Below are 25606 nucleotides of genomic sequence, written 5' to 3' on the forward strand. Positions count from 1 at the left end.
ACGCTTCTTAAATATTGGACGTAAATCATTCATGAAACATGCGACGATAAAGTGCACAATCGATACCTGATATGGAAAACTCAATACTCAATTAAAAATTTCTCGCATAAACAGATATGCAACAAATCAGCTATTATTTATTAAATAAACATGATAATACGAAGACAAAATGCCAAATGGATTTCAAATGGCTTTTTCTATTAACAATTGTTATTAACAAGTATTATTACGTCATAAAAATGCAATAAATTTGCAAATGTATTTTTTTCGTACTTTGCATTACTTAACATTTTAAATACGAAAATAATTGGTTCAAAATGTTGACAAAGAACAGAAAAATTTGCAAATGGAAATGACTATAATATTTAAAATAAGATGGTAAAAAAAAGATCAGATGCAGATCAATGAAAAAAAAAACACAAGTGACTTTACTTCTGATAAGACTTGCGATTGACGTCGTGGAAAGTTACGCGAAAAGTTAATAACTTTTTAACTTTAAATCAGCGTCATGTCATACGATGTCAATAATCAAATTCATATCACTTCGAACAAGAAAAGTATTAATGATTAATAGCATGCATATGTCACATTCTTACGGTATTGATGATATTTATTTCGTACAAATGAATATAAATTTATCATTATAATCAGTTTTTTTATTTTAATAACTGATTAGCAAGATATGAATGAATTGATCAGCATTCACTGTTTTTTGACACACAATCCAACTTTTTCTATTTGAAAATTATATATATGTAAAATTTCTACAAAATTATAAATTGCATATCATAAAAGAAAATGTTAATGTCATTAAATTTTATTTCACATATTGCCAAAAATTTAATTTTGTTTTTTACGCCTGTAATAACTTGCATATGAATTTTCCATAATTTTCTTTTATTATAATTGATCACAAATTACATATATCATCTGTGTGACATATAATAAAATAAATATAAATAAAACTTTCGGTAAGTCAATGTTGTATGCGCGAGAAATGCGATATGCGCACAAGATTATTCTAATTACCAAATTGTGTATCTCAGCAAGTCAAGGAATGTGTCACGTGTTATCGCGTCGATTTGATCTGGTTAGATGATTTTAATCGACAAATATCCGCTGTATATCGGATCCAACGTATTAATCAAATCCTATACTCACCACACATCACGTTCAGGTTGTTGTGGCGAAGATGCGCTAAAATTCTACGCCGTTCATATGGAGGATCGTGACACTATATCGGTTCCCGGCACTGTACGTGTCCGGCGCGTATATCACACAAATCTCTTCAGCAAACGTTAAACTTCCGACACACGTCGTTTTCGCACAGATACCGGTCGCGGAAACACGCGTGCGGCTCGAAAAACGCGGAAATGTTCTCTCGGACGGTCTTGAAACGGGTCCCGTTCGCCGGGCAGCCGAGTCTCCTTCCAGGAGTGTTCCACGTGGTTCATCAAGGTCGATCGTGGCGAACGTGAACTACCACCTGGATATCGGTCTTTCCTCTCCGATACTTTGATTTCCTTTGATCGGAACCTCGAAGATACACGAACGCGCGAGACTTTAAATCCCTTCGCAGAATCTCTCTAATGTCAATGATGGTTCAAAGTTGATCTCTTCTTGCTCTTCGTGGACGATTAGAGTAACCATGTATGATTACGCGAGAGCAGCGACTAGGTAGCGACTACGATTATAGCTAGCTGGATGTCTGAGCGTCAGCCCGTACGAAGAAGCTTTTTCCTCTCTCGGAGTATCCTGTGTAAGAGCAGGACCCCGACTGACCCCGGTGTGGCCGAGGAGGGCACGCACGGTCTCTCGCGTGTGCGGATGAGCGTGCGTGCGTTGTGCGTTGCCTGTCGGCTGTGGCTGGCCCGTAGCTTCCCCTTACCTGGTCTCCTCGCTCCGGGTTTCACTCTTCTCTCACCTGCGCACCGGTCTCGTGTGCTACCTGGAGACCACGCCTACCGGCGCTGGCGCGCGCGACTACGCAAGGGTTTCCTGTGGTAGGGAACGAAGGGGACGACGCGCGCGCGTCTTCGTTCTCGTGTCCGAGAATCGCGCATAGTCAGGTGAAGATACGTAATATACGTACGTGTAAAATCCCCACCATCGTTCCGAGCTCGATAGAACGCGTGAGATGTGCTCTAAGCATCGGCGGATGGGCGGTTTCCTTCTCGCGGAACAGGAAGGGGATCATCGGGGATGCAAGTGTTCCGTTTTGTATCAGTGTCAAGACGAATTTTCAATAGCAGATTCATTCTTCTCCGCGGAGGGAGCGATACTGTAATTAACGCGACGATGAATGTATATACGTGTAATGTATGTGTATAATGATACTTGCGTATTTCCGTTGGAATGACGCCGACTATCGTTTCGCGCGACACGTGCTGTAGATCATCGGATGGGTAATTAGCGGTCTCCGCGACGCTCTACGCATACGCGATTGAGTATCGCGGCGCGTTCTTAAATTTAAATTGCTCTCCGCTTATTTTGCAATTGAAATTCCGCGACCGCAGCGTGTGTTCGGCTTACGCTGCGATACTACGTGACAGATTCGAGCATAGATGTGTCTCTTGATTGCGAAAGATTAGCTTATATAATATATTTTTGTCACGTAATTTTTACGTCCTATAATAATTTAATTACGATTAACGTACATAAAATATAGAAAAAATTAAATTACTCCAAAATAATGTTATCATTAAATAGCGGCAGTTGAGATTTTTAAAGCAATCTGATTAGCACATATATAAATCCGATAAATCCATCGACCAAATCTAACATTTAACTCCAAGTTGATTAACAAATAATCCTTCAATAATTTAATTTATTAAACGCATCTATAATCTATCATTTTCGCTGAATCTCGACAATATACTATATTTAATATGTTTACCGAGACTATATTTCGTTCATTTTTCCACACAATCGCTGTTTTTTTATACATTTATGTCCTACGTCTATTTTACTTCATTACTAAGAATATTGATGAAATATGCGATATCAGTAAGTGATATAAATCAAGTCTTATCTCTATATACTTGGATATTTTCCATTATTAAAGTTGCGAATTATATCTAAATTCTCAATAAGATATCTAAGATGAGATATTTTCTAGTATTCTGATATCAAATCGCAAAGCATATTCGAATATCCAGGTATATAATATATTATTCCAATTTGCTATTATTCTGATGTGTTATATATTTTGTATTAAGAAACGCTTTGCAATTAGTAGGCGCGAATTATAAAACATACTGGATGTGTATCATAATATATTTAATTTTCAATGATCTCTCTCTCTCATATTGGATCTTATCTTATAATCATTTCATATTTCATTAATATTTTTATGTGGGAAATGTCGAGCAAAATCAACCGAAAATCTCGGTCTAATTTAACTTATATATTCTTTATAGTTTCTCAATACTCTGTTGCCTAATTATATCGAAATAAATAAATACTCGTTTGCTCGTGTAATATCCGAAATAATTCTCGGGTACCCTGGAAATGTTTGACGTATTCGAATATTGACAGCACTAGTGCATGGTCCATGATCTAATAAGGTACCATCGCACAACGTCCATCTTAACTCGAGGCACGAATGCAGATGGGATTTCATCACGCCAATAGGCATCCTCCGGAGCAGCGGTGCGCGCGCATAAGATATCCTCTGTTAGATTTCATTCGGCAAGCTACCTCAGCCAGAGTAGGAGAGAAACCGAGTGCGTCGGCGCCGTTTGTCGACATCACTTTATTGGCTGCTTTTCTAGGAGAGAGGCGAGTAGCATGGCGTTGCTCGAATCTATCTAGATGAAGAGGGGCGCTGCCAATGTGTGACAACCTTGGGATTAAATATATCGCGATGCGCTGAGAAGTTACCGTGACAGCTGCCAACTCGAAACGCTCGGATCTAGGTCAAGATTGTGTATCACTCGTCAATTGACGACGCCCTGGATCTTGTACATGCTTATTTTATGTATAGTTTAACGCGATTCTCAAACCAGATATTACATTAAAAGTCGTGATCAAAATGTTTAACATAAATTTTAATATAATATCATATGATGAGATGGATTGTAGAAGTGAGAGAAGAGAATAAGTTTGAATATCATTACATTTTTTGGACATCATACTCATTTTTATCATGTGTCAATTAATTTTCAGATTGCCACTGAGCATATTTTATAATTTTAATATGCACATATACCTATAATGCAAATATAAACATAAATATAATATCTCAATAGCAAAAACTTAAACTTAAACAAAAACTTTAAACGTGACAATGATATATGATAATTGCTACAAGAGTCTCTAGGTCACAAAAAGCGAACAATTCGCGCGTATGCGATATGCGATATCGTAGAACGAAAGATTAATAGACATTAAGTCTAATGATCGAGAAGGAAAAACGCACAACTCGGAATATTTTAATTACCCTACCTCGGCAATGAGGCAAGAAGTTTCATAATTGTCGCGCTACTATTTGAACGCAATTTTACTCGCAATTTTACTAGAAATATAATAGTTTCGAAAAGTGGACTAATTATTTTTGCAATGCAAGACATTATATATTCACAATTATCTCGCGCATCACATGCAATATTCACGATATTTCCTTGTGTTCATCTTGAGTTAAATCTTAATTAAATTTTAAATCTTGTCGTCTTAAGAATAGCCTTTGATAAAATTTGACACTTTCAATTTAGAAAGACAATAAAGAATATTCCATTCAGAAACAAGTTTTTTGCCTCACAATATTGTTCTACAAAGATAAATTAAAATTTCTGTCCTTTCAAGACGCCACGCATTTCGTAATATTTTCGCGTTAAATGTTAAATGTAACCTATTGTATTTGTCCGGCATATTGGAGCAATTAATGTATTGCACATCTTGCAGAAATAATGTTTGCAATTAGTTTGCAGTGGGTTTTCGAATAAACGCAATTAATCACGATTAGCTGAGTCCTCAATTGCGCAAAGGCTCATTAACCGTTAATTAAGCGTTATCATTACCTTCGTCTTGTTATTACCCGGACAGATAACCCTCGGTAATTATGATGTAAGAATGCGTGATATAAAATTGAAAGGAGGAAGTTTGAAGTATAACTATTAACTAATAATAAGTTTAACATTAAATTATGATTCGTATTAAATTCGTGTTATGATCCGGTGCACCGATTTAATTTTTAAATTGAAACACAGCAATTTATTGTAATAAATTTTTAGGGATATCACTTTGAGGGTAAAGGAGAAATGTATATAAATTTTAGCAATATAAATATGTAACATATTAATTAAAAAATTAGCATTTAAAATTTGCCTGAATAAAAAATGTATAATTTTGAGATTAATCTTTTAGTCGTGAGAACAGAAACAGCCGCAACGCAACGTTTCGATTTGATAATTAAACATTTGTCGCGATCGTGTTTTCATATACCGCATCTCGTCTCATGCAAATGCAAGGCTAGTTCGTGTATGACGTGAATCGTCGCATAGATCACGATCGAAGAGAAGCATTCTTTTTCATTATTGTATTCTCCTCTTACGTCTCGACCCATCCGTGGCGCGCAATGAATACACGTGCGTATCGATATATAATGCAGACGAAAATAGCATCCCGATGCGCTACTGTTAGAAAACTGGGTAAACAGCTGTGCGAACACAATGCGAGCGCATATTTCTTTTACCTTACCTCTCCACCTTATTGCTCTTCCTCTATCTTTTTCTTCGCTTCATTCTCCGCTTCTCTTGGAATTATCATCTGCATTAAAGTGCAGGGCGAGAGCTGCATCGAGATTAAACGGTCCTAAATTAGTTAGTCCTTAAATAAATAGATTAAGGACATCGCAATGCTCACAGAACTAGATTAATAATAATTAACAATTAATCTAATAATTTTTTCAAATTTTAAATATTTTATGGAAATTCTTTTATATAAAAACATCTATATACACATATAGATATATCTATATACGTATCGTATAATACGATAATAGGCATCCCCTTATAGCGCAATTTGTAAAAAAGTATTAACAGTTACGATATGCAAAAAAAAAACTTGCAGTTAGAGATAACACCATAAATAGAGTCAAAATTACACTGTACTATGTAATGAAAAAGATCTCATGTGTATTTAGTATTTTTTTTTTTTTTAAGTTTCAAATAAAAACGTCATTCACTTCAAGTTTAAGAATATCGCTGAGAGAAAGTTAGTTAATTTTAAGATATTATTTGTTTTTTAATTTATGACTTTTTATTGAATCTTTCTCTTTTTCTTATTTTCTTTTATTGGTTTACTAAACGTTTGGTTAGTTAGCACACTCTCATTTCTATTAAGCTGTAGAAAGAGCCATGATATTTAAGCTATACTTATCTCTGGTAGTAAGAAATATAACAATTTGTGTTGATTAAAGTAAGCACTGGTGCAATTTGGATTCTCATCTCAATCCCAATTTGCAGATGTTAACGAAACAATTTTGTCATACACTGCTGAAGTTATTTTAAGCTCACATTGATGTGAAACAAGTGTTTCCATCAGTGAATAAAGAAAAAAAATTGCGTAAGTGGCTTACTATTAATAATTATCGTTATAATCGCTACGACATAGCTATCGCAAATGGAAGTGTCTCGTGATAAATAAAGTCCTTCTTGGACATCTAATTATTGGCTTATATGGGAAATCGCGATCGGTTCCGATATCGCATCCGTGCAAGGACATTGACATTACGGAGTGACCTTTCGAAATGAGTCGCAGTAAGCTGCACTAATTACAATCCGCAATTACAATTTGCGTCCTCGGTTGTCTATGTGAAAACATGGATATGACTTAATTTGGTGTATACAATTTATAATTTCTTGGGAATTGAAATAATATCGATAAATTCACAGAAATTAACATGTGTGCCAAATATACTGCGTTCTCTCAAAACAGAAAAGTAATTACAAATAATATTATTGTAATTTCAATGTTGGTAATTGTTTTATATCATGTAACAGAAGAGGTTAGGTTGCTACTTTCAAACTTTCTAGTATTTATGCAAATGAGTACGAATATCAAAATGCGGGTAGTTTTGAAAAGAAGCAATGCTAATTTAGTTATAGCACAATTAAAATAAAGTGTACGATAAGTTTATAAAGAATAATAATTTTTATTCTTGAGAACGAATACAAATTTTATCCAATAAAAATAAACAATTTGTTGATTATTGTTAAGAAATTGCTATAAAGTTAAATTAAATGCGAAAATTAAAAAAAGATAATAAACAAATTTTAAAAATTAAAACCCAATAAATTTTAAAAATTTCATTTTTGATTCAAACTATAATATAGATAAAATAAAAGAAAGAAACATGATTATTGCATAAAAAAATTTATTTTATTTTTTTATGTAACTTCTGTATATTAGAAAACTCAATAATTTATAAATATATTCCTTATAAATTGCTATATATAAAACTTCCCTAAAATATAAATAGAATTTTTCTTCTTTTTAAAAACTTTATTATTTTATAATTTATGTAACATTTAAAAAGATAATTATTAAAAGATTTATTTACAATTATTAATATTTAATATGAAGAAAGTACCATGAGAAAGAAAAAAATATTGTAAAAGTTTCGCGGAATCCTGTAGTGACACAAAAGCTTCACTTTTCTTTGCAAGAAAAAAATCGATTTTATGTCCGTCACGAAAAGAGAACAGGAGAGATCTGTTTGCGGTTATATGTAGACAGGCCAATACATACCTACAGAAGGAACGATATAACAGTGTAGTTTTCAAATAACGTGCTAAGTTACTTCTTTCTACATCATATAAAATATATATTAGTTTTTAAATATAAATAAAATATTAATAAAATTTATAATTTTTGACATTTTCTTTATTGAATAATTTTGTAATATAAGAAAAGAGTTTAATAAGATGCACAAAACTTGTATATTTTTAATAAAATGTAAATTAAAAATATACAACAGTATATTAACTAAACAAAGATTGCAGAGATTTGTTGACATAATTATATTATTATCTTGACACATAAGTAGTTTTGCTAATTATTAAAATTGAAAATAAATTCGAGATATGAATAAAGAAGCACATAAAGAAAGAAAGAGCATGTTGAAATAGCGAATATCATGCACATTGACGTTAGGCAGACAGATAACGGTCATTCACGAAATTTTTGTTCACCCGATCTCTCCATCCCATTATCGTAAAGTTCTTATTTAGGAACGTTACACACACAACCATAATGAATCGTTCGCCATTCATATCCGTAAAGTGATAACTACTGAGAACGAAATTCGGAAGGAAGAAGGCGTTCCCCGATGGAAAGTATCGGCGAGGCGGCGGAAAGTGATGTCAAGACGAGCCGCGGGAAATTTCGGGAGACGCCTACTTCAAAGAGAAATAATCGTTCTCTGAAAAAGAATAAAATAGAAATAACACGTCCGTTACGTGTTAACCCTTTCGATACGACACTTCGCTTTGTAAGCCGACGCGGAAGCATGAATGAACGTTCACGCCGCAGACTTTCCCGCCATATCGGTCGATGAGGATGCCTGAAATCTCTCTCCTCGAAAACCTCGACCGAAATCGAGGCGAAAGAGGGCAAAATTGCACGCGATCCTTTTTACGGGTACAGTAAATTGAAAAAGTAAATATCGTCGTAATAAATAAATGTTATAACCGGCTTTTAAATCTATCCATCTTTAATATTGTCTAATTGGTAGGTGACGTTTATTTTGATAAAACACAAGTCATCACATAAATTTATTTGATTCTTATATGAGTCTGAAGATAAGAATGTTGTTTATCTTTTATAAAAATCTAAAAAGCAATAGATAAAAAGACATAATATTGCTCATTTATTTCTTTTATATAAACTTATAAATATATAAATATATTTATGATTACTAATTAATTAAAAAGAGATTAATTAAAGCAGCAGCTTAAATTTTTAAACTTTGATTTAAATTCTTGTACTCCCCCCCCCCCTCCCCCCGTTCATTGTCATATCTCTGAATTTTTACATAAGAAAGCGCTAGCTTTTTTTTATATAAAAATTGTTTACAATTATATATAAGCATCGCACAAAATCTTTAAATCTGTCTCATAAAAATTCGTTTCTGCTTTTCTCTCAAACGGTTGATATTTATTGAAAATGTAAAATATTAACAGAGACACAATATTTAATGGAAACGATCTTAGATCGGAGTGTACACGACTGTCTTTTCCAACCATACGAGGGTATTCTTTGTTGCGCGTAAGTGTGCAGTACTTGCGACCGATGCGTGATGCATTCTTCTTTATGTACCACCTCGCGGCTGCAACGGATCAGAGCGATGCGATTCCGCCATCGCTTTCGCAACTCACGGGAAGTTTCGCAATTCTACCCAGGCGGTCCGAAACGATTCAAGCTATCGTGCCAATTCCGGATGCCCTCGTTTCTCGGACTTGTGTGACCGGAAATCTGTCAAGAGAAGCGTCACTTCTTTCCTCTCTCCTGAGATGAGATATCTCGGACAGAGAGAAGAGCATGCACAATTGTTCGTCTCACATGTGGTCAATTTTATGTATTTGTGGCTTGGTTCCCAAAAGATTACTAAAAATAATTTTGCACGAATTGGGCTATTCGGTTAAAACTGATCACTCATCTTTTTTATATATCAAAAGTTGTAAATTATTTAAAAATATACTACATACTTTTTCTAAAAATGTTATATATTATATTATTCATAATATAATATTTAAAAAATATATAACACAAAATATTTTAAGATCAAGTTACAAGTAACATTTTACTTTTTCTTTTCATTATTATTATTGAAAATTCTCATGTATCTATATAACTAAGATGTTAGGGATGGAATTAAATAATTCGTCTTGTTCTCGGCACACATTTATCAGAAATTTATTAGCGGTAGATTATTAATTTTATCATAAACCCCGAAAATACAGTTGCAGAAACAGTAAAGCGGGGAGCGTAATTTTGATGATAACTGCCGCTCGTTAACGAAGCGGTACTCTGTAATAAACCTTCGTGGCCCGGCGTACGATCGAGATTTGTCTCGAGTTGTAGCCCTTAATCTCTCGTCACGATCCGCTGGATCGCTCTGGAACGAAACTCCCGTTGCAGGTGCAAGCGGGAATGGCTAATAAATCCGAATGACATTGGCGAAGGTGGGAAAGAGAATACCAAGTAGTAATAAGAGGAATAATTAACAAGTGTGGCTTAACTATCGATCACGCGAAATGAACGTATATTCGTCAAATCTATTTTCAATTTTTCATTAATTTAATCTGATTTAATTTGATGTATCGCAATCTGTTTTATGCAATTGCATTTCTAGAAATTGTCGTTCTTTTCATGACAACGTCTTCTAGACATGCAGATAACGAGCAATGTATGAAATCCATAAAAGGGTTTAAATTGTGGAATAGATCATAGTTTGAAAAATTTATTATAGTTAATATGTTTAAAAGTTTCTTCGGTGAAGTTTTCTATTGATAATAATCAGAAACATAGGTAATATAGAAGTCAGTATCAGAAATATAGATAACATAAATAGAATTTGCATAAAAATTCTATAATTCTATAATTATGTTATTGTATTAATAATAATATTGCAATTTTGTAATAATGTATAATATGATTATACATTAATGTATATATATTTGTCTCACGGTGCGCACATGTTAAATTAATTTTTTAACCATATATATATAGGTATGCATATAAGCACTCGATAACTCATCTGGAAATTATATTTCAGAAATTTAATCACGTATTGAATCTTTCAAATCTTTAATTGTTAAATTAATTATTAAATTCTGCAGAAATTTATTTATATATATTTATGCCTAACTTTGTAAATAAATTTCTGCGTAATTTAATAATTAATTTAATAATTAATTTAACAATTAAAGATTTGAAAGATTCAATATGTGATTAAATTTCTGAAATACAGTTTCCGGATTATCGAGTAACATAGTTGCGGTGCTGAAATCACAATTATCTCTGTTTTTTCCGGCACATTAATTTACAAAGCAAAGAATATGTATAACCGTCTGTAATGACCAGTTTCTCATTCGGCCGAATGGGAAAATGTTGCCATCGAACTTCAAGTCTTATCTGCATCGAGAGCGAAGCTTCCCGATGTCGCGGCACAAATTACATTCCCGTCTTGTCTCTCGCCCATTATATATTTACTATAAACGAGAAGGGGGACCGGCACTCTCGACGATGTTGCAGGTGTAAGTTAAATCGTCGCACAAAACCAGTGGGAGATTTAAGAGGGTAGCGGGGACGCGAGTACGGGTAAAGCAATAATTAACCGGTACGAATAATTATGAGGATGCGCGAACGGGAAGATTTTGAGGGGGTTGAGTAGGGAGAACGCTGACATGCCGAGAATGCATGAAGATAACATGTTGCAAATCCGGTCGCCTCCATTCCCGTTAACTTCCAGGACTTAAGTCAATCCAAACTCGTCGCACCACTTGTCGCGTGTCTCCCGCGTGTACACGCGCAAAGCTTGCGAGCGGCTGCAGATTTCACATGTCCCTTTGACAAACTCTTTCCGACAAAGAGTTGCTGCTGTAAAATATACGGGCGCGCGAAGAGCAGGTTTCACTTTTCCCCACACTTTGCGGAAGGTTATCAACGGTCACCTTTGAGTTATGCATTTGGAATTATGCGTTTTATATGATGATTGCGTCTACGAGCTCGGAAATCACGTGTGCTCATATTAGATTAATTTGAAAAATTAATTTTCATTAAATTGCAAGAAATTGATAGTTATATCTGAAAATCTTTAAGGATGTGTGTATGTGATTCTTGGTCCACTAAAATTGTAAAATATAGTTTATTTTGTAACGAATGCAATTCATTCACTTACTTACGTGAAACGTATTCGATGTACAATTTATGTTGGAATTGTTATTTATAATCACTATTAACCGTATATTTAAATGACGCTAATCTTTTATCAGGCAATTTATCTCTCTGAACGAAATTTCTCTGTACTAAAAAAGGTTTACTCTACGAAAAGAAATTTCTTTTAGGAGATTTCTTTAAGAGGAAATATAATTGTGTCATATGAAAATCAATTGCTATTATTTATATTATTTATCTATACTATTTTATTTTTATTAAAATATATAAATATAAAATATATACATCTTGCATGACTAATTTTAATTCCTTGTATGTTATATATAACCATTTCAATCTTTCTCACATTAATAATCGAACGATCATGCATTATTTGTCGTACTCATATAAAGAAGAACATAGTTCCGAATTGCCTGATAAAATATTAGCGTCATTTAAATACAAGCTTTAATGGTGATTATAAATAACAACTTCAGCATAAGCTATATGTCTCGAACACGAACGTTTACAGAGGTGGGCGAATTGCATTCGTTGCACGAAATGCCTCCCTTCCTCATTTGAATTTGTAATCTTTTATTCGCGCATGAAGCCTCTTGGCCAGCGGGGGCTAACCACCTGCGCATCTTTCGCTGCCAAAATTAAGTAAGTAGTTTCGCTAATGCTCAAGGAATTGCGGTAACACTAAAAAACTCGCATTCTTCAAAATCAAAATAAGTATCTGTTTTACTTTATTATGCAGTTATGCATTAATTTTTTATTATTGACGGGGAAAAAAGCAACAAGCAGATGTGCTTTTATTTTAATACATAAAAATTATATACATTAGATAGAATTATTTTAATTTTTTTATTTTTCTTTAAAAACTTATACATACACACACATAATTTTTCGTATATTTTTTTCGTATATTTTAAGCTTTGGATTGCTACTATTTTACTATTTTCTTCTCTTGCTAAAATCTACAAAATAGAGTTGATAATTTAAATAAAGATGCCTTTTAAAGAGAGAAAGAGAGAGGCCATTATCATTTAAAAATAAAATGTTCTCTAATTAGTTTATAAACATTTCAAGCAAAGTTGCCTGATACATAATCATTAATAAAATGCAGTACACTATCATATCGCAGTTTTATATTAAATTAAAAATCTAAATAAATGAGAAAAGATTACTTTATTAATTACAGAGTTTGTGAATGTATAAAAAGGAATTGATCTGATCGAGCCTGTAAAAAAAAAGAATTCGAGCTGTTCTCTCTTTTTCGGACATGTTACTAAAATCCACCAGTCACGCTCGGTCAGAGACGCGTGCACGAAGGATGCACCTAAGGATGCACCAACCGGAACGGGTACCCGACACGCGTTCGCGCGCGAGCACAACCGACTTCCCTTTCCTCGGTAGAAAAAAAAATGTAAGCGGATCCATCATTGGCGTATGGTCAATATTTTTTGGACAACGATATATAAATTATAAAAATTTTGTTACAAGCAACTTTTTGCTCTCAAGAAATGTATGTTTTTAAAGCTGCTTTTAAAATTTATTTGCAACACTGCTTACTTTCTTTTAACATATATTTTTATAAGAGAGAAAATGATATTGTATAGAAGGAAAAAAAATCTTAATAGCAATGTGCTTATAGAACATTATAAAAAAAAGTTATATTATAAAGCATATTACATACAGCTTGTATAAAAAAGATTTTTCGAAGTATTTAACATAAAATGCATAGATTTTTATTTTGTTGTAACGATGAAAAGATATTATTAAAGAAAAAAAAAAAAATGATGAAAAAATATCGACTCATTATTGATTTCTTATACTATTATTATGACCGACTGTTTATATAGACAAAATAATTGCTTTGATAGGAAATCTTAGGTGCATATCAGAATAGACAGTCATTACGCCAATGCTTGATGAGCACGTGACTCGGGCGCACGCCGGCACGCGCCACATTTCTCACGGAGAGCACGCGCCTCTCGCTTATTCCGTGTCTCGTTCTCTCTCTCTGAATCTCTTACTTTGTTTCGTTTCTCACCATCTCTATTTCTCTCTTGTCATTTTCTTCTTTTTATCTCCTTTTTTTATTTTTTTTTATTTCTATCAAGCACAAATATACTCTGCTCCAATACATTTGCTCCAATTTTGCATCTTCTGCTCTCTCTATTTCGTTAATTTTTCTTTTTTTCTTGCGTATTTTGTAATGTTATTTTTTTTATAACAGTTATAGCTTTGCGTTCTTCAGCTTTTGTCTCATTTTTGATTATATACAACACATGCTCGTTATACTGTTTCTACTTACTTTGTTTTACTTTTTCTCTTTTTCTTTCTCTTATTTTCTCTTTTTTGGTCTATTTTTTAAATCATATTTTCTGTGTTCTTCGTTTTCTCAATCAGTGTGCACATAATCTTTTTTTATTCATATTTTTTTTATAGCCTCGCAGAATATCTTCATTTGCATATACCTATCTTATTTTTCTTGGTGGCCTGAGGTATTCCCCGTATAAAGTACTTCTCGTCGATTTGAATTTATTATACTAATTTGATATTAAATATGCAATTTGTGTCAAAGCGCTGTATAAATATCTTTAAAAAGCCAATGCGCTTTTACCGGGTTACAAATTATATAACCATACATAGAAGTCGTAACATAAATTACATACACACACAGCTATAGATATATGTATGCATATATTATAATATTAATTTATATGACGGATATTATATAACTTGAAGAAAATAATTTTTTTAACTTTTTTTATTTTTAAATTAAATAATGTTCGTCCAATTTATTTAACGACAAAAAGAATCACGCATTTTTTTATTTATAGTTTTTGCAAATTTGAAATTGTATAAAAAATTATTATAATTAGATTGGATAATAATTTGACGTAATTATTACGTTAACAGTAGCTGTACAAATGTCACGATAATTAAAATGTTTGAAAACAAAAATGATATATGAAAGAATGTTAGAGATTCTAACGAACGCTTATTGAATTCGATGCAACAATGTCATTCTATGTATGAAGATCCCATTATTCAAGACAATTCAGGCAGGTTCGCGTGTAACACGTTCTCCATACAGCTAATGTATAAAGTGTGACTGTTGCATATATGTATACAGAATTTACAGGAGAATATTTTCAATGGTTTAATGAAATCTATATTAACACTCTTTTGATTTTTATTCTGATTTGATATAAATGATTCTAGAAGCTCGTATAGTTTTGTTGTATTCTATATAAAAAAAAGGTTCTATACAAAAAAAATGCGGTACTTGTAAATTTTGTATAATAGATTGTCACTTGGAATTGTGAAGATGAAGAATTATTAGCATGACGGTTGAAATTTTGATAAACCGATTTTTGACGAGTCCCTACTTTATAAAGTAGTATATATCGCTTTTTTGACATCACACGGCGATGCGTACACGCACGCGTGCGTGTGCGAAGTGAAGGAGCAGCTGCTTACGCCAACGGTCATATACGCCCGCACACGTTTCACGGAGAATGGCGATTAAATAAAACGAACAGCGGAAAACGAGAAAGAGTCGTGTACGTGTGAAGACGAGTTAATGTCTCTCTAGTAGCCTTGGAGAGAGAAAGAGAGAGAAGCTTTTTAATTATGTTACAAAACATCTTAAAATTCGATTCAAAGTACGTATTAATGCTTTGCTTGCAACATCAGTTTTGACACTTCAACTATTAGCTTAGGTATCGATACATTCGATGTTTATTTAATTATATCACATCTATAATGCAATATAATATAATGTTATCTATTGCAAAAGTAATAGGTTGCTTTGAAAGCGATGCTCCAAAAAATAAAAAAAAAGACGATTGTCTTTTCGTATGAAACATTTTGATAGTTTCGAATGATTACTGTCTCTGACAAAAGAAAAGCGTCTGTTGCGAGAAACTATCTTTTTGATGAGCTTTTTTTAATATTATAAATTAGAAAATGCGTATTTTTTCTTCGTGCGACGTATGTCGTATAATCGCAAGAGAACATACTTGACGTCTATCGAGTTAAAACCACTTACACCGGCGACGAAAGCCGGTTAAAAGTCGTGGCCAGGTGTTACCCTCGGTTCAAAGACTGCCGTAGATAGAGGCGTGTATGGTGGTCGTTCATCTCCTGTAGGGTGATTAAATGAAGCATCACGATTCATGAAAGAAGCCAACTGTGAAACGTTGGTTTCGCCCCTATATATGTATTATAGAAACTTTAGACAAAGGTTTGTCCGCGGATTAAGAAGTTAATCGCTCGAGTTTGGTGTCATCTAACTTGTCACTCAGAATATGCTAATAATGTGCTAATACTTTGCGCTTGATTGCATTGATTGCAATCTATTTTGATTTAATGTTTATAATGAGAGATCATATAAAAAGCTTTGAGATTGAAAGACGAAAAAGGGTTAAAAAGCTTAAAAAACAGTGCGCTATCTTATACACACATAAATATATGCAATTTATTATGCACAAATTATTGTATAATTATAATAAATATATTATGTAATTTAAAATTATTATATATTAACAGATGACAGTAAACAAACAAATAAATTGAGACAATACGAAGGATGACAGCTTTCAACATATTAGCATTAATTTTAATAGATATTAATTTGAATTACGTGCGCACGTGTGTATGTGTCTATCGAAGTTACACGCGAAAGTTATAAAGGAATAGTTATCGCGATCCCAGCATTACACTTTCGTCTATTTGGCGGAGTACTCTATACATATATGTCATCACTTTACGGCCGGTCACTAAAATACGATATTATCTTTATATTTGTTCACTGATGGCTTAGAACAGTTTTATTGCCGCTAAAAACGCCAGTCTCGAGGAACAATAATATAGTGTATATACGACACATCGAGATGATTTGTGCCTCGTCGTAAACCGTGTGTCTACTTTTAACATTTGCACCTGTTCTAGTCTCTCGATATCCTATATCTGCATTCGTTAAATCAATCAAAACGATAATGATTTTTCTCAATAATAAAATTAATATCTTTAAAATGATCTTTAAACTTGAGAAACGCAACTATCCCTTTTTAATTCTTGAATATTTTTTAGATATTAAAATGTTGTAAAGTTGTTCAAAAAAATAGATATTAATTTAATCCATGAAAATTTCATACATATTGTCGCGTTTATCCACACAAATCTTAATTACAAATAGATGTTTGATTTTTTATCAAATCGCATTAAATAGTTTTTGATTGCTTCGATAATTTTTATCATTTCTTTAAAATTGTGCAAAAATTTTGCACGATGTATAGTCTAGATCCCACATCATTTGTACACGTGTACAATTAGGCGATAGTAACAAAGATGATTTTCTGACGTAAAACAATCCAATCCATCGCGCGAGAAAAACGGAGCGAGAGCGGAAGAGAAGTGAAAAAGATCTGTCCTCACTCAGGCCGCTCTCTCGACGCACGGAGATACCGTAATTGCCATTTAATAAAGCATTGACACGAGAGATATTTGGACCGCTTGATACACTCACGTCTTGTACATACGCAAGTACACGGATCTTGTCTCATATTTACGAGCGAGTGCTGCCGACAGATCAGAAAAGAAAATTGTGGTGTCTACCTGTCGACGCGTGTAATTGATAATTAATGTTCTTCGTTTTTTTTTTTTGCAATCTTCATTCTTATTTCTCTCTTTTTTTTCTTGTATATTTCCTTTTCGCTTTTATAATATCTAGTTGTGTGACATATCTGGGGTAGATTAAAGCATCAACATCAAATTCACAGGAATGAAATGCTCATGCCGTTAGCTTGAAATATTGCGACGTTTTAATTGGTGAAAGCATGTGTCACTAAAATCGGAAAAGGCTTTTCAAAATTAAAATTAATCAGATTTTTTGTTAATTTATATTGTCATCTCTAAATTTTTGAGGGTCAAGTTCTTGCTAGATATTATATAGCTAAGAATTTTATCTATAAAGTAAAGAAATAAAAAATGTGTTACTATTTCATTTTGCAGCCACTTTAGTTCTTTTATTTAATGAAAGACAATTATCAATTATCAAATCAAAGAAAAGAGAGATTGGTAATTTTTGAAATACATCTTATTTATACGAGAGGGTTGAAATTAAGTGGCGCACGTCTAGACTTTATCGTGTAAGGTAATAGCGGCTAGGATGTAATCGGGAAAATCCCGGAAGAATGAATCCCGGAATGCCCATCAGAGGCACGCGACTGGCACACGACGCCCAGCGAGGGTGCGCATAAGGTGCCCTTTTTTTTCGGACCGCCCTTCGCGTATGTGAGCTTGTCTGTGTGCGGTGTTTGTCTGCGCACGCTGTGCTCGAGGAACCGTGGTAGATCTAGAGTGGTTACTCGGTGTCATCTGGCAAGCAGAGGAGCCCGCAAACCCTGAAAACACATAGGTGTTTTGTGTCGTGTGCACTCCTACTTATAGCACGAGCCTGTACGCGTCGACATAACGGTCGAATCAGCCGGTAGTGTACAATATGCGAGAAAGAGAGAAAAGCATTACGAAAGGCAGTGCAGGAAAAAAAAATTCGTTTATGTTCAAAGTTAGTTTGATTTTAATCTGTGAAATTATAAGTTTATATATTCGATATTTCCTCAATTTTTTGAGAAATTAATTTAAAATTCGTCAAAGCATTGATAATTAAGACACGTGTTGAGAACTCTGAGATACGAAGTAAGAATTTTTTTTTTTTTAATTTTATTTGTATCAGATTTTAGATATGAGATTCTGCTTTACTAATAATTTGACTCAATTTCACACATTTAAAGAAATAAGAAAATCCTGAAGATACAATATAAGAGAAAGAAAAATATTTGATATATATATGTATATGTATGCATGATTTTTTTAAATTATCGAAACTATTACATATATTTCTTTTTTCGTGCTACTTTTTAAAAACGTCACTTATCATTGTCGAAGTGGCATACTGTATATTTGCGCTGTACGATCCGCTTCGCTGATCTGGAGCGGTTAATCAGTTAGCCACACACATACACATACACACACGCGACAAACCGATGCGATGCGCCCGATGGTTTTTAATGCCCTAATTGAAAGAGGCTGATGAGCTACGGGCATTCTCGATCGGGGAATTGGGATAATCGTATAACCTGCTGGAACGATGAAAAAGATACAAATGAGGAAATGGAATGGCTGGTATGGAACCTCATTTCATTTGACTGTGCATTCGATTTAATTTTTAATTAACATTGCCATATGTTGTACTTTGATTCAAATATGCGTATTGGCTGCGATTTTAGGGCATATGCCGAGAATATAGACCAACTCAAATAGTTTTCAGTATTTTTGTAATACGTAAGTTTTTATTATTATAAAACTAATTTAGATATGAAAGAGAGAGAGAGAGAGAGAGAAAATTTTGAGTATGTCACACATAAAATATTCGTTTTATTAAAATAATAATATAACATATTGTTATATTCATATAAGAAAATGAGAAGAATCGTGTTTCTCGAAGAAAAAATATTTTTTATATTAACTTTTATTTTTTATGTAATGAGAGTTTTGTGGCTAAATAACATGATGGGATAAAATCAAATTGAATCACACATATTGAAGCGAATAAATATGAAAAGAATAAAGATAAGGCATTTCATAGGCTGGGAGAAAGAAATTGAGAAGATGTATGCCGGTATAAATACAGGGGTCCACCGGTACCACTCAGAAAACGATATTAACGATTCGATTATGCTTTCTCTACCTCTCTTTTCTTCTCGTTCTCTCGTCGTCTTGCTACATCGTGGGTGGCGGTTATCTTACAACTTCCTCGCGATATGTACCTATATGTATGTATGTAGTCAGTAATACGTTACATGCACACATACGAACGCGTTCCAGATTTACCAGATAGTCTTTCAACCACATATTCTTCATTTGCAAGGTGACCTTAATTCAAGAAGAATTCGACGGACAAATATTTTAATTTCTGATATTAATTTAATTCGTCCAACTATACAATAAATTTTTATTTAAGAAAAAACATACTAGAATAATAAAAAAAAAAAGATCTTACTATAATACTCTCTGGAAAAAAGAAAGGAACTTGATTTATAATTTCTTAATTAAGAATTTGTGTTGCGCAAACTGATAAATGATATATGTACATACAAGTTGCTTTAAAAACTTATATTACAATGTACGACACAATTATAAATATAAAATGATCAATTTTTTACCAGCGTAACTTTCATGAGCTTGGCTTTATCGAACGCGGCTTGTATTTTCGCAAAAAAGTTTCGTACGCCTTTTAATTGGACGCAATCTTTTCTGGGTTGCATCGGTTAATGAGCACGTGGATTAAAGGAAATGCACGCGGTGCATTTCAAGTATAATAACTCACAATCAGACAGCAAAGTCGAATCATCTCTGCTTGTCCATTTCGATGAAATTTTAGCGATGCTGTCAGAATTAAAGATGAAGACGCGAAAAACAGCTTACTATCTTTATTAATCTTGATATTAATTTTGATAATTTTCTCTTTGTGCAAAAATATTTTAATATTTATTAATTTCAAAATTTTCAAAATTTTGCCTAACATAATTAATGCATTTAATATGTTATAATAATAAAACGACCTAAATAAATAGTTATAATTATATAAATTGTATAACTGCAAAATTTCTTGCATTTCAATGTCCCAAAAACGTTTGTTTGTAAGATTAAAGATAAAGTTATATATATTTTTTTCATTATACAAGCTTTAAAGATTTTAATTTTATTTAAATTTTTTGTGTTTAAATGTTAAATTTTTTTTAATAACATAAATTTGACACAATTATTATATATTCTGATGTGATTAAAACAATTATCAGAAAAAAGTCGTAACTTAGACAAATTTATTGGCTAGTTTTGGTCGATTAATTTAACTACCCTGTGAATTATCAGAATAATTAATTTTATTACAATGGGTACGAAAACACGATTATAATATTATTTAATATGTATTATTACGTGTGCATAAGATTATCGTTTATCATTTCTTTAGCAGCACCTGCTATATACTATTTATACAGGTAGCGTAATAATCGGCCGTTATAATATTATCCGGTATGACGTTCGCTTTATTTGAACGTAAATCAGCGAAAAGTGAAAGGACAGCGATCAAGAGAACGATATTGCTATGCAAATCATGTTCGCGTTATCGCTTTTAACGTGACATCTGCGCAAAATTAAATGGAGACATCTCGATCATCAACAACATCATCTTGTTTCTATACACTGTAAAAAAATTTAGTAAATTTACACAAATAATAGGTGTAAAAATTACATGATTAGTCTTGTGAATATAAGAAATCATGTAATTCTACAGAAATTATGTAATTCCACAAAATTATGTAGACTTGTCTTTTATTATGTAAATATATCTTCTTTTATATGGAAACTTACGAAATAATATAATATTTTAAAGATTTTATGTAATTATCTAAATTTTTGTAATATTACTCAATACAACAGTAATATTCTATATATCGTGTTTAATAATAATATGTTTAATAATATATTGTGTTTAATAATATGTTTAATAATACAATTATAAAAAATATTTTTACATTATCGTTTTATAATTTTACATACATATTGTAAATTTATTTTTGCAATCAGCTTAATTACAAATGAAGAAATTAATTTTACTTGTATATACTGCAAATTTACAAACGCGTGAAAATTTACAACTATTATGTGGGTCTTAAAATTACCCACTATAATAGTTGTAATTTTACACAAAATTTTTTTACAGTGTACGTTGAAACGGTTGCAGATCGAGAGAAAAATTTACGTGCTTAAAAGCACGCATAAGATGATATCTTTTGCCAATTCGCATTTCTTCGGATTCGTACGCTAAAATTATAAGTTATTATATATTACAATATTTTTATATGCGCATAAATATGATTAGGTACCTATTTCTCACATTAACCCTCAGACAACAGATGATGTAATAGCACAACGAAGCTAGGTCAATTTTGATTCGTAATAAAAATTTTTTTTATACATGTCGCAGAATAAAATTTTATAATAATAATTTCAATTATATTAAATAATATATATATATATACTCTAATATTTTTCTCTATTAAAAAGTTCTATTAATGTATAATAATTAAAAACTAAAATGATATTTTTGTATAATGCTCACATGAAATATTTTTTCTATTATTACATGAATTTTATAAAATATTCTTGATATAGAGATCACATGAGTGATTCAGCGTCCGAAAGATTAAAGAAATATAGTCTAATAAATTTTTTCTGTGTATCATTTTTTTCTTTATGACGATTCTATCTATAACATAAATAGAAAAAAAGTATTTCTTTGGCCGCAATTAACGCATAAATGTATGCGTGTGTGTATGTGTGTACAATCCTTGATGATATGTTTTTCTTATCAACTGTTCGTTCTGCTCGCCAACATTGCATCGCGCGCGTGTGTACGATGCATTACATACACAATATGTACGTAAGAAGCGAAATTATTATATCTTGGGTCAGCTTTCGCGATTGCGTATGTGCGAGCAGGGCTTCTCAAGTGAGAGAGTACGCGAGACACACGGTTGAAATTATGGAAATTGGCCAGCGTGCCATGCATCGGAGTGTTATAACGGTGTGCAATCGCGCCGATGGCAGGTACGATGGGGACCGGAGCGATGGGAGCCCCCGCGCTCGAGAGAGGCAACGTATATGGGGACCACACCAGGTATCATTTGCCATTTCGGCACCATTATGGCCGGCCGAAAACGCGGAACCGTGTTCTCGGCTTCTTTCACGGACGTCTACTTAAATGATTTCACCGGCGATTAAAGCCATGTCTGTCCGGCCAATTCGCTCTGGATAAAACCGCGCCGTCATCATCAGAAACGAAATTAGGTCCCAGATTCGTGGTCTCTCGGAAAACGTAACTCGCTATGCGGGTGAGAAAGTCTCTCTTTTCTTGAGATTTCTTTTTCCGAACTCACGTGTTTTACCATTGATTGGAATGTTAGAATATTAATGTTATAAGCATATATGTGGCACATATGTTCCCGCGAGATAGTAAAAATCTAATTGAGCCAACAAGTAATTTACATTAAGAAATATATTAATTTATTTAATTATATGGCAATTTTTGGTTGTGTGTGTGTGTGTGCATGTTTGAACTAAATCATCTAAATTTGGATTTTTTAATTTAAAATATAAAATGCACATAAATATATTATGCAATACTGCTCTCTTATTAGACATGGCTTAAGCCATAATTACTCATTAATTATTTAATATTTATAATTGTATTATATGTAATATATATTTATCTATAATTGTTATAATTTATAATTGTTTGGTGCGTGTGCGCAAATCACACATTTAGACACAGCTTACTCGGATATAGAAGTTTCCTAAAAACTGTTCAGGAACAATATCTAATTAACTGAATTATTTTTTGCATGAAAAGCGAGAAAAAGCTCGAATTCTTTCCCAAAGAGGAAAGCGCAGGGAGTGAGAGAGAAGGGTAACGGCTGCCAGCTGCACATATGCGCTTCGAAGTTGCACCTGACCATTGAGCTTCTTTTCCAAGCGCGATCAAACACTCCGTCCTCGTGCGGTTTCGATAGAGGGTTCGTTAATGAGACGCTACCACTCTCTTCGGCTTGAGTTTGCCTCTAATGAGGGGTTTTCCTTTTCCGTTACCAACAGATTGTGATCTACCGTACGCACGCACGAAAAAAACGCACGCGTCTACGTGAAGCTTGATTCCGAAGCTATATCAATTTCACGTTTTTGGCAAAGAAGTTACCGAAGGTAACATCGGCTTAAAGGAATCCCAAGTTAAAATAAGTTCGAGTAATACGAAATGTGTATGACATATATTTTTGCAATACTTGAATTAGAAGTTTGCAAAATCACTTTGACTTTAAAATTAATGGGAATGCAAAATTTATAATAAATTATTTATATAAATTGTATCACCCTAATTCTTTTTTCTAATATTTTTATAAATCGCATTTTCTAATTACATATTAATTTTTATTATATTGCGCACATCAATTTATTCGAAAATTGATTGAATTCTTTAAGTAATAGTTAGGAATCGTATACATTTTTTCTCGATGTGTTGAGTCAATCATTGCAATAAATTATACTTAGTCATTAACCATGCAATTTAAGAGAATAAAATAATTTATTCTGTCATTAAGTCGGTTCTCTCAATTAAAATTTTATGATGTATATCGTCATCCTTGTTTCTCTCTTTTCTCTTTCTGCTGCTATCTCTCTCGTCTATTTGCCGATAAAGATAAATGTGATTTAAACGTTTAACACACAATTAATATATTCGTTAATTACTACTATTACAGCGCGAATATAAGCACCATCAATTCGATTTCTTAATTTTTATACTTGTTCGTTATTTGTAGTCGAAGAAAATATTGATGCTTATTTTAATTTTATAAGAACAGTATATCTAGGTTTATCTCGCGTTTTTGACAGAAAAAAATTTATTAGAAGAAAATGTCTTTTCTTAAAAAAATTTAATCCATAAGAACAATATATATAATGATGAATAATTTTCCATATTATATTCTAATCGTATAAAAAATGTATTTCCAGTTAGTTCGGTTAGGAATGCTTTAGCATAAATGTTAGAATAATACGTGATGAAGTAATTTCGTCAAAATACTTTAATCTACTATTTTTTTTTATTATGCTCGCTTCGCGCTAACGTAATTAGAAAGCCAATAAAAGGAGTACTTGATGACGACGACGAGTGAAATTACAGACTAGTTTTTTTTTTTCGTGGCGGGGTAATTGAAAGGGTGAGAAGCAACCCGTTATTGCCTCAGGGTTGAATGAAGAGGGTAGACGGAAACCGGCTCGTGCTTCCGTTTATGGCGCCTTAAGGTACCAAGGGGTATGAATGAGCTTGTAGAAGACCTTCCCCTCGTTTTTGGCCAATGAATGAAGTCGCAAAACTTGTCGCCTTCAGACGAAGAGGCATGTTCCTCCTCAATGAGCGATGAGAAGCGGTTGTCGCTCTTACACTGTTACATTTACTAGCACCAACTTATTTGATCGATTGTCGCGCTCGTATAAGAAATAATGAAAAAGAATTTTAACGATTCTAAATATGCGTCGCGGTTATAAAACGCAAAGTTATTCGACGGTCAAGAACGGTATTAAGAGTCGGCGCTTTTATTATAATGGAAGAATGCGAGAACAAGGGCCATTAACCCCCTCCCACCTTCTCTTCCGGGTCGGATCAGCTGTTCGTCGAAGTCCTTCCTCATGGGGCAAACACGCCCCTTTAAATCTCTGTGACGGATCATAAAAGCTGAAACGACTGGAAGATACGGCAACGGACCAGATGCCCGCATCGCAAACTTCCTTAAAAATAAAATATCGCGGGTAATATTTCCGTGATTTAAATGCCCCTTGAAACATTAAAACTGTACGCGGCCTTTAAATGTACGAATGTGAAGATTTTGTGTCGGAACTACTTATGTTTTATCGTATTGATTTTGTTGACTCTGATATTTTTATTTTTATTTAAATAAAACTATAGGTTTCGATAATAATAATAATCTATGGTAATGAATAAAAACTGTTGAGTGAGAAGGCAATCTTTAACTTTTTTAAAAATATGAAATTGATGCTGTTAAACATAATTTTCAACAACCAGTCTTATATATTTTTT

General features: G+C 32.9%; 2 protein-coding genes across 3 annotated transcripts in view; one reads left to right on the top strand and one right to left on the bottom strand.

Annotated features, from left to right (window-relative positions):
- Window positions 1–1854, bottom strand: part of LOC145933815 (uncharacterized) — a 31138-nt gene extending 29284 nt beyond the window's left edge. Inside the window, exon 1 of the mRNA XM_083033812.1 lies at window positions 1162–1854. Coding sequence (XP_082889938.1) covers window positions 1162–1168 — 7 coding nt within the window. The 5' untranslated portion in view covers window positions 1169–1854. The remainder of the gene's footprint in view (window positions 1–1161) is intronic.
- LOC145933923 (uncharacterized) overlaps window positions 1–25606 on the top strand; it is a 142974-nt gene that overhangs the window by 72241 nt on the left and 45127 nt on the right. The gene's annotated exons all lie outside the window — the stretch shown is intronic.

Source organism: Prenolepis imparis, unplaced genomic scaffold (genome assembly GCF_030444845.1).
Source record: "Prenolepis imparis isolate NDT839.2.m4 unplaced genomic scaffold, iyPreImpa1.0 SCAF_3, whole genome shotgun sequence".
Lineage (NCBI taxonomy): Eukaryota > Metazoa > Arthropoda > Insecta > Hymenoptera > Formicidae > Prenolepis > Prenolepis imparis.